At 38.9% G+C, this 10906-nt stretch overlaps 1 protein-coding gene across 1 annotated transcript in view; it reads right to left on the bottom strand.

Annotated features, from left to right (window-relative positions):
* Window positions 1-10906, bottom strand: part of grid2 (glutamate receptor, ionotropic, delta 2) — a 432197-nt gene that overhangs the window by 132035 nt on the left and 289256 nt on the right. The window contains 2 exon segments of the mRNA XM_029439497.1: window positions 1-58; window positions 7957-8010. The exon segment at window positions 1-58 is cut by the window's left edge and continues 116 nt beyond it. Coding sequence (XP_029295357.1) covers window positions 1-58; window positions 7957-8010 — 112 coding nt within the window.

The raw sequence follows: 10906 nt of genomic DNA, 5'->3' as shown, positions 1-10906 counted from the left end.
ACGTCAGTCGACCGATCGACTTCATGACTAACTCCTGCAAATCGTAGTCTGAGATCTCCTGAGAGGGTGGAAAGAGGAGAAGGATGGTGGCAGGGATAGGAGGAGGAATGATCAGAAGAGAGTGGGGAATAAGTAACGGAGAGAAAAGAAAATAAATATGAATAACTCCATCGCCACATCATTTATTGTTGCAGGAGACTTAGAACCAACCTTTTTGACAACAAAAACACAATTAACAGTAATAAGCACAAAACCTTGGTTGGACACCAAACTGTAAAGTCCCTGCAAAATTAAATGTTTCTAGAGGAACTCATCCTCAAAAGACATATTTTAAGTGGTTTAAGCCTTGTTTAACATGCTTTTCCCATTATCGCCACACTGAGCAGTGAAAAACCATTATCTACATCATCTGCAAAACTAGATATGAAATGTACATGTATCGAGAAAGGAGGGAGAGATTAGAGTAAAAAGTGTGTATGTGTTTATTTGTGTCTGTCTGTGTGTGCTTGTTGTGCACATGCATGTGTGTTTGCACGTACTCTACATGTCCTTGCAAAACCTTGGGGGAGGAATCACTGCTAATTTTAGCCCTAGGACACAATCTCTCTCTCCATTCATGGATCTCCATCCATCCTCTGGAAGTGCACAGGGTCATGTGGTGATGAGATGAGAACTGACGTTTATAGTCCCCGGTGGAGGTAACACAGCCACCAACCGAGACAGCCTTTGCTGCCTTTGTGTGCAGTGGTTATCTGTGTTTGTGCGTATGTGTAAATATGTGTGTATGTGTCCATATGTTTTCAGGAGATTGTTTTCAAGCCTTTCGATCATGTGAAACCCTTTTGATTCCGTTTCATTTGCTCATGGCAGCTCTCTTGACAGGATGGATGACACGCTGCCTGCAGATCACGCACATACATACATAAGCCATCACATACACTTTGTAGTAGTGAGTGGTAATATTATAGGTAGCACCGGTCCATTGACTAATCTCAATGGATTTCATTTGAATGTAATTAACGTTCATTAAGGCTGGTGAGTCCTCATGGGATGTGATCAATGGTGATTAGAGGTAGTATTATACAGGCTTCATCTACTCATCTGCATTAATTAGGCTGATATATGGCTCATGCTCTATATGCACAAATATGCATTTGCTTCTGAAATTAAATGGATGGTGTTTTGAATATTTAAAATAACGTATGTCAGATTTGTGACAGTTCATTTCAAAGATTGCAGTTACACACTTTTTTTTCTCTGCTGTCATATTTAATTTGACGTTCTTAAAATACAGTAAGTGCTGGTTCTTCAATTGGTTTTAATTATAAAAAAAGAAGAAGATAAAAACAGAAAAAGGGCCATTAATGCCTTGATGAGGTTTAACCTTGTGTGAATGCCTTGTGCTTTGAAGTATGTACTTTCTTAGCAGTACAAGTAGGGAGTCTATATTCTGGCTTGTGGGGGTAAAACGTGGCAAAAATCCAAAACAGTTGCTTACATAAAACCCCTGAAGGGAACTGAATTACAAAGCCAACAAAAAAGATGCAGGACAGAGAGAAAATGCTGAAAATTGCTAAAAAGGCAGATCTGTGGGCCAAAAGAGAATTAAGATTCACAGCGGGCAGTCAAGGGCACGCAAAGCAACATTGGCGGGCAAGAATTATCCAGAGTGCCCCACTCAAAGGATCAAACTCAAACAAATATAGATGCACAAATGGACAGGAATACAAAAACACACACACACACACACACACACACACACACACACACACACACACACACACACACTTAAAAGTGAAAACATCTTAAAAGGAAAAGATCATTTTGAGATTTGTCCTCTCAACAGGCGTTTGTCCAGCTTTCTTCCTTCGTCACTTTCTAATTGCCTCTTCGCCTCTCTCCAGGGAAAAACTTAACAGATTTCACCCAGCGTGACTTTCAGTGGTGGCGTTCCCTATAAGCTGTTAGCCTTTTAACGGCTGAGACTAAAAGAATGTGACACATATATACACACGTACGTTGACATGACTGCACACATCGAATCACACAGGCTCTCACGTACAGCACATCTACACACACACGGGGGTCCTTAGAGGAATAAAGTGTAGACATATCCCCACATATTGTAAAACTGCTTCTTTTTTTAGTTTGACTCATAACTTCCTAGTATGTGGTCGTACCAACATATATAACATGTATACATGTATAATGTGGTTTTAACAAATTAAACCGAAACCAAATTGTTTTATATGACCTTTAAAACAAACATGGAACTATTGTGGCTGACTTATTAACGGCTTCAGAAAATCAATCATCACACTCACTAAGCATACTTAACATGATTCTAATAAGCATTCAGTCCTGAGGATGGTTTAGTGGTCCCACAATCTGTGCACCAAGTCCACCTTCCTGACACCAGAAGCTTTGGGTAAGTTGTAACCCCCAAATAGCCCTGCAGCTCATATATGGAGTGAATCATGAGTTGTTTACTCCATAAACTTGAAGTTTTGGTCTGCAGGCACGCCTATCAACCTCAACCCATCACCTCTCTCCCCTTCCCTCTTTTCCTCTGAGGGCACCAAATCCTCGTCTTTAGTGTTTAACTTGAAGATCAGAGTCAAAAGCAAAAACACATCCTTCATCCTCAATTGTTCTTGGCACTTCTTCCCTGACCCCTAAACTTTGTTCTTCGTTCTTTCTCCCCTCAACAACTCCCTCTCCTTACATCTCCCCTAGAGACACCAAATCCTTCCTTCTCTCTTCTTATCTGCAGATGAGGGGAAAAAGCAGATTTTATTTATGCTTCAACCCTTTCTGCTCCTCCTACTTCTCTTCTCACCCTCGCAGCTCTTTCCCGTTCTCCCCTTTTCTATGAGAACACCAAATCCCTCTGTTTTGTTTGTACTCAGAGGTTCAAAGTTGAGAAAAACAAAACAAAACATATCTGGAAAAAGCATCTTGTTTCATTTGGCCTCTCATCTCTCTCCTCCATCGTTGGCAATTTCCCAGTACAGCCCCAAAATGTCTTCTCTGGCTTTGACTCTTCTCTCCCCCCATGTTTGTAGGACTTTAATTAATGTCCTTAAAAACAAAAATAGAACAAAGGGCACTAAGAAGAAAGAGGCTAGAATGATGAGAGTTTCACAGAGTTGAACACTGCCTGAATATGCTTGAAATACACCCTGACTGGCCGTGATTTTCCATGGTTAAATACTAACACAGGTGGAGATGAGGGATAGAAAGGGCAGAAAGATGGTGGAGAAAGAGTGTGACAAAATGAAATAATGCAAACACATACAAGTTAACGAGGGAGAACCATCGACACAAGTGTATGCAGTGAGACACTACATCACAGAACTATGTGGAAAGGCGAAATAAATCTGGCTGTTAGAAATGTTTTTCAAATTAACTGCAAGATCAAAAGGAAGACAAAATGGTGATCAAAAAGTTTCTGATTCAGTCTCTCTAGACCATACAGAAAAATCTGGATAAGAGAAAAGTCACACTTGCCTTGAACACGACACAAAACATATACAACAGCTCCAAGAGAGCTGCTTAGCAACAACAGTCTGAGATTGCTGCAGTCATACTGGGCAACTTCCAGCTGTGCACAACTGTTAACTCTTTCACCACTTGCAGGCACTGTAACTGTAAATAAGAATGTAATCCAACCCTAAGACTGCAGCCTATAACTACTGTCATTTTGTATCTTCAACATGTTTCCAAGAACAATACATGGCATTGACCACCATACATTATTGGAGTCTGTACAATGGCCTTTGATAGGGTTTCATTAACCAAAGGTTTGTAGAAGATTATTAAATCGCAGATGACATCATCCTTCAATCATATTTGAAGCATGAAAATCGCCCAAGTTTCAGATACATGGCTTTGTTTATCAAACAGTGATATGTTAACAGCCAAAATGACAGAAAAGCTTAATGTACTCGCATCTCATTACCATGCACTTGTTCCCAAGAGAGACTAAAGGGCAGAAATTAGTGAAGGGAAAGAGCATAATGGGAAGAAAATAAAACGAGTGTGAACGGCAAAAGTTGAGCTCAAGAATGATAGCATTGCAAAGATTGAAAGACCATGAAGAAGAGATTCAGATTGAATAAGGTCAAAAGTGGAGTTATCCTCCAAACTTAAGAGAAAGACAGAGAAAAAGAGAAGCCGTGAGTGCCCCTTATTATTTCTACTCCTCCTCATCTTCATCCCCTCAGCCTGAGCAGAACGAAGGAGATAGGAAGAGGAAGGATGATCAATTATGAACTGTGAACTCCCCCTCAGTGGGGCTGTCTGACTGCTGGCTGTAGATAAAGCAGAGTCATGACAACCATACAGTGCCCCCTCATCCACAATAAACCACAGGGAGGGAGAACACTTTTACACATAGGAATATTCATTCTCCAAAGAACCAGTACTAGGACATTGTATCGCAAAATATTGTAGCAGTTCATCAATTTTAAACACTTCGCTAGAGGACTTCCCATGGTGGGAATACTGGGTCTGTATCAGAACAGTCTGTGACTACATTTCATCTAGATAAACAGAATTGTGTCACTGTAACATTACAATGAGGGGAATAAAGCTTTTCTTTTAATTTGTTGAGGGTATTTCTTATGTTTGCTACAAATTAGAGTAAAAAGAAATATGCGAACAGGAGAGATACAGAAAGGAAACTAACTATTGTTCAATGTGTCCAGAACAACAGCTAGTTTGCAAAGATGCTGATACATATTTGTTTAGCTGCGAGCAAATTAGAGTGACAAGCATAGTTATGGGGGAAATAAATTATATTTCTGAATGAAATGATTATTATCTTCTCGATATGACTCAATGTTTTATAGTATGTACACAAGTTCAACTTTTTTTCATAATTCAGATAACATAGAATTGAATAATAATACATAATAATTCAGAAACATAGAATAGATTACTCACTATCAAGAAAATAGATATCCTGAAAAAAGGTTTCCCGAAAGTTCAAAGTACGTTTTGCTAGTATAAACTGTTAAAAGTAAAACTTCATCTGATTTCACTTAATTCCTTTAGGCTCTATATGCTTTCTTGTTTTGTTGTTTCTTCCATTGCATCTTCTTTTTTCATTATTTTCATGGCCCACGTATTCCCCTCTGCTTTTTAATTTTTTAATCTCTCATACCTATTGGCTAAATAACCTCCAATCCTGCTAAATTAGCAGTGTTTAGTTTGCATGTTTGCATGAACAACTTATCCAGCTATCACAAATACAGCCTATTTTTCTAATTTGCAACTCAGATAGCATTTGAAGCAAATATATCCTGGTTAATAAAACTGGTGGAGGTATCTGAACGCCAACTGGAATGCTACATATTCTGTAAGTGCCATATTATATGTACAGACAGCATAAGAGGGGAGATATATAATCTCATGTTGCCCTTCTGTCCCGCCTATGACAGACCTGGTCTCCACCCATCATACTTACTTTGCTCGACAGGTTCTTGCTGTTTTTAAAATTTCAACTTAAACTGTGGCGTGACATTTGGTTGAGAAGCAAGAAAGCATGAGAAAGAGCCTGAAGGCATCATGCCAAATGCATTGTGGGGTGACCTGATAGCCGAGTGTTTAGGTCGCACCCTACTCTCTTTCCCCACATCACTATTATCACTATTTGCTTGAGTGTAAAGGGGATGAGGTATGTATGTGTCAGAATGGTGGGACATTTGAGACTGTAAGTGTAAAGAGATATACTCATTGATTTGACTTAATTACACTAATAGGTTCTACTCTGAGATACTTTTGTTACCTGAGCAGGAGTGGTCCCGATGCCAACAACTCTCTTTTTGCAATGAGCCAACTACAAGTAATAACCACATAGAATCCCATGATAACCACAAACTGATTTAATAAATCTAAAACACCTAAACCACTTCACAGTCTCTGTGAATGTGTCAGGTTAAAAGAAATGTGACTTATGAAAGAAACACAGAAAGAGGCAATCGATGCTTACTCGTGTAACTTGCACCTGTGACCTGGCATTTTGTACATGTTGCATTCTTTTTTTTTTTTCAATCTATAACTGTAATAACAGTAAGGAAACATACCATGAACTTCTGCCATTGTAACAACGCAAACAACTGAGGAAGCATTGGCCTGCCAGACTGCATTTCACAATTGATTCCTCAAAGGCAGCAGGTACAAAGTGTTAAAGGCTGCATGCTGCTAGACATGCTGCAAAATGACATGTTAAGCCTCCCAGAAAGCTAAGCAAAGAGCTGGTTGCTGCCTGGAGGCCTGAAGAGTGTTAGACAATACCAGATGCTTGGCAGAATGTAAAGCAGTCTATTAGACAGCTAGATATGAATTTAGCCTATCAGGCAGTCGAGTAATGATAGACTGCTCAGTAGGCTGCTTGACATTGCCATCTGCCTGAGTACAAAGACAGTCTGTCAGAAAAGTGTATGACCGCGGACATATTTTTTTAGTGAGCAGTTAAGTTTCTACTGTTATGAAATGCACATTAGAGTATGCTATTTATTTCAATTAGCAACAGAGACACATTTAAATGGCATAACAGTCCCTATGAAACCAGTAACTAATACAGAGTGGTTGCTTTGAACATATTTATCCAAATCTTTACCTCTGAAAAGACTGCCATCTTCATTAAATTGCTAGGGACAAGTTTCATTCTTTTCCCTCACTCCCTGGATGCATTAGCATTTGAGAAAATGCAAAAACAATATTGAGAGGTTGTCTGAGGTACTTGCGGGGATTGGGATAATGTTCCGGCAGCCTCTCAACCATATGAAATAGGAAAAAATAAAAACACGCATGTAGCAAGACTGACATTCTAAAAATGAACATCAGAAAATAATGATTGGCTGTCCCTGCAGCATTAATGGATGTCATGCATACTAACATTTGATTCAAAGAGAAATACTTTCTTTGCATAACTGAGCAAGTAATAGAACTGTTGAGCCTTGCAGCATTATAGGCTATGACTTGAAAATGGAACAGGGAGCGAGAGAAACTACAGCATATTAAAGAATCTGAGTGTCTTTTTCTTGTTTTGTACCAAGTTGGGTTTTCCATTGCTTCTACAGTAAATGTTGTCTGTGTTGATGGTTGTGTTTGCACACTTGATCTTGTGTGTGTGTGTGTGTGAAATGTGTGGCAGCATGGGCATGGGCGCCCTGCTGTGTACTGCCAGTTCACTGTAATGCCCAAGGCTACTAAGACACAGCGCCTTAGCTCGCAGTGTAAATACACGCACACAAAAAATTGCTGATCTTTCTGGTTTCGTAAAAGGCACTTCACATGAATCAAGATCAAAGCATGTGTTCCCATTCAAACTTCATATGAAAGTACAGTCAAAATGAAAGTTTCATTATATTTCCCTTATGACCAATAGTCACTCTGATCAGTGATTGTTAACATGGACTAAATAAACTTCTCAGGACAAAAGCTGTACACTCCAAGGGATAGGAAAGTGACTTTGTGGACTTTCAGAGATTGTCTGCTCTCTTTAATCCAGAAAGCGCTTAATATTTTAGTAGTAATACTGATTTTGAACCAGAATATATGCTCCATCCAAAGGAATTCTTCCAAGGTGACTTTTTTCATCTCTGACAATTTGGTGTTGGTGCCTCGTGGCTCCATCTTCAATAAGTGGTGAGCGTAAAAAATATAAAATCTTAACTTTATTGTTTTTGCCGGTGGTGCACAGCAGCTGAATCAAACTAAAATAAACAAAATTGTCCTTGGTCATCAAGTTTTCAGTGTTATTGTGACTGAAGAAAATAAGTCAACAACTTGTTAAGCTCTCCTCTCTCCTTCAAACAGCCAAGACAATGAGGAGATTAGAGTGGCTCTGGATCTAAAACCATAAATATCCCCAGGATAATTAAAACACTAAGGTGAACTGAAGGCACAACCAGTACGGGATTCATAAATCATTTCAGTGGCACTCACCTCATTAATCAGGATCCAGTGACAATCGAAGGCCACCAGGTTGGTCTCCACCACCTGCAAAACAACAAAACACACCATCAAATTTAGAATTGTAAAAAAAGATGCTAGTGATTTGGTAGAAATGAGAACAATTAGTTGGAAGACAAGTAGTCGTTCTTTTTATGTTTTAAAGGCATTCCTTATTGTTGTCTTTAAATATATTTTATGGCTTGGATAATGTAATTCATGGTAAAATGCTAAGTGTGAATTTTATGGAAAAGAACATTATGGAAATGTAAAAGGCTGAAACCCAGTGTGAAGCTTGGCATACGTGATTTGAGAAAACTTGCATCAAAGGTGCTCAAAGTGTCAGTCAGAAATATTTACACACACATGCAAATAAGGAGAAGCTTGCACAATATACTCACAAACTGACAATTGAATCTCAACATTTAGTTGAGTTTAGGTTATTTGGGTCAATGTATACAACTAATAATACACAAATATTAAATAAACAATAATAAGTCAATACTTTTGCAATAGTGACAAACCAAAGCAAACTTATACTGACGGAAAAGTTGAAGGTTGAACCCTTAGCTGAATACACCTACACTTTTACATGAATTATTTTGCATGATTCTCAATGAAATAATACATGTATTATATATTCCCAATAGAGCTTTTTCTCAATAATTTCTTTGTCTCTTGATCACACACACTTAAGTTTTATTTATCAGTGCATAAGCATTTAGTTTTGCTTCCTTTACCCAAATGTGCAGGATTGTAAAACGGGAAACAAGCTACATGACATTAAGCTAGTAGAATATCACTTAAGGATAGCTAAAGGTTACATTTGTAAAGAATAAATTGCAGTGCCATTAAGAACCTACAAAAAGCAGTTTTAGTGTAGCTCTCTGTTTCTCTTTCTCTAATAACTCTGTCATTTATTTTCCAATCTTTTTCTATAAGTGTATATTGTCGCCATCTTGTCTCTTATACTTTACCCACCTTTATCTTTACGACACTATTTCAAGGCATATCTTCATCATTTAGTTTGGAACAAGAGTAAGGGTTCAGTCTTGTTGCCTTGCTTTTGACTTTCTTCTGTTAGAAACACTTGTTTTTGCCTCTCATATTCTTTCCCCTCACCCCACCCTTGAATGTTGCTCTTTTATCGTCCTGCCTCACCTCTCATGCCTTCTTCTCTGATCCCCTTTAATTCCTCACTTCTCACTCTGACACCACCAGTTCCTTTTCCTTCTCTCTCTCTCTTGCCTGCCCCCCCCCCCCTCCTCCATCCATTCTTGGTGTATGAATACAGTGCCACTCGTATATCATTTGCTATAATTGTTTAGGTGACTATAGCACCGTGCGTCATAAAACACTTTTTAGCCGTAAACAAAAGGCAACAGATGGAGAGAGCTGACGGAGCGTTGCTAATAGTGGTTTAGTCTCCCACAGAGACTCCATAAAACTTCATCATTGTAACATCCGCGATGGCCGTAAAACACTTTTTCTACAGGAAACATGGTTGCGACACACACAAGGATTAAGGCAGAAATGAGAATAATGGAGAGGGATAAATAAAGATTTTTGCTGCATCTCTGTTCATCGCTAACTCTACCTATTACCTCAGACTTTACTTTGGAACACAGCTGAAAACTTAACAATGACAATCACTAGAATACCGGTAATCTTTTTTGTCCTCTCATGCTGTTTCTGTCTCTATGTATTGGAAAATTGCAAAAACAGAAACAACGAGCATTGAAAGAGGGAGAAAGGACAGAGGTTTGGCAAGTTCTTAATTTCTCTGCCTGTTTATCTTTCGATGTTTCTCTCCTTCTTCCTATTCCCTTCCCTTGGTGCTCATTAAGGTTTTAGATGATATTTACACAAGATTATGAGCTAACTTTTTAAACATGGAAAATGCTAAAATGTGTGTGCGCGCCTTAATTTGTGAATACAAGTCGGTATGTAAAGTAATGCAAATATGTACATAATTATGTTTTTTTTGCTTGTGTGAAAGTGTCAGTAGATATGAGTGTTTCCACTTCTTCCATTATAACCTCCCTCTGGCAGCCGCCTGGACAGATGTTTCAAGCTAATTAGCGAAAGGGCAGACTCCTAACACTAGACGTGACTCCTCAGGGGTTGGAACTGTTCAATACACTCACTTTCTCTCTCTCACACACACGCACACAAACAAACACAAAACACAGTTATAACAAATGCTGCTGCTAACATCCAAAATGGCATTGTTTGTGTGCATGCATATCTGAATTTGTCCACACAAACTAACAAACAACCACAACCTTGTTAACAACCTAACATGGCGGGTAAAGTATGAGTCTCTTGGGTTCCATTAATGCTACCACAGAGATCCCTCTGACCTCTTTGACCAGCTCTACAAAAGCTTCAATTCTGAAGTCAGAGGAGGAAACAAACACCAGCCCTGCAGTCATAGCCAATATAAGTAAGCCTTGTCTTGAATTCTTTTAAAAACCTCCATCCACATGCCACTCCTGAAGGTACAGAAAGCCCTGAGGGGCAAGGTGGAAACATAATTTTTTTTGGGGGGGAGCAATAGTGGCAAAACTAGATTGTATTTAATACGCACAAGATAAGCCTGACCTTAATTAATGAAAGTAAACTTGCTTCAAAAACACACTGCTATTAGAAAGATTCATCACCTGCCAGTAGTGGGCCCTGCCTCCTAATGTTTCACACCCTCAGGATAGCCATAATTATGCATTAACAACGATGGAAGATTCACAGTGAGCAATGGACAAATGAAGAAAGATACATTTGCCTTAGAGTAGACTGTAACTTATTAAAAAATAAATAAAAAATTCTACATTGCCGCTCAGGGCTGCTGTATAAAGGAGTCCAACAAGGAGAAAATCATTGATTCTGGCAAATGGCTGCTGTTGGCTGATACGTAGAGTCAAGGTTTGCTGCTCATACCAAGCCT

This window comes from Cottoperca gobio, chromosome 9 (genome assembly GCF_900634415.1).
Source record: "Cottoperca gobio chromosome 9, fCotGob3.1, whole genome shotgun sequence".
NCBI classification, from domain to species: domain Eukaryota; kingdom Metazoa; phylum Chordata; class Actinopteri; order Perciformes; family Bovichtidae; genus Cottoperca; species Cottoperca gobio.
Note: the sequence above shows the minus strand (reverse complement) of the source record. Positions and strands in the feature narration are given on the sequence as shown.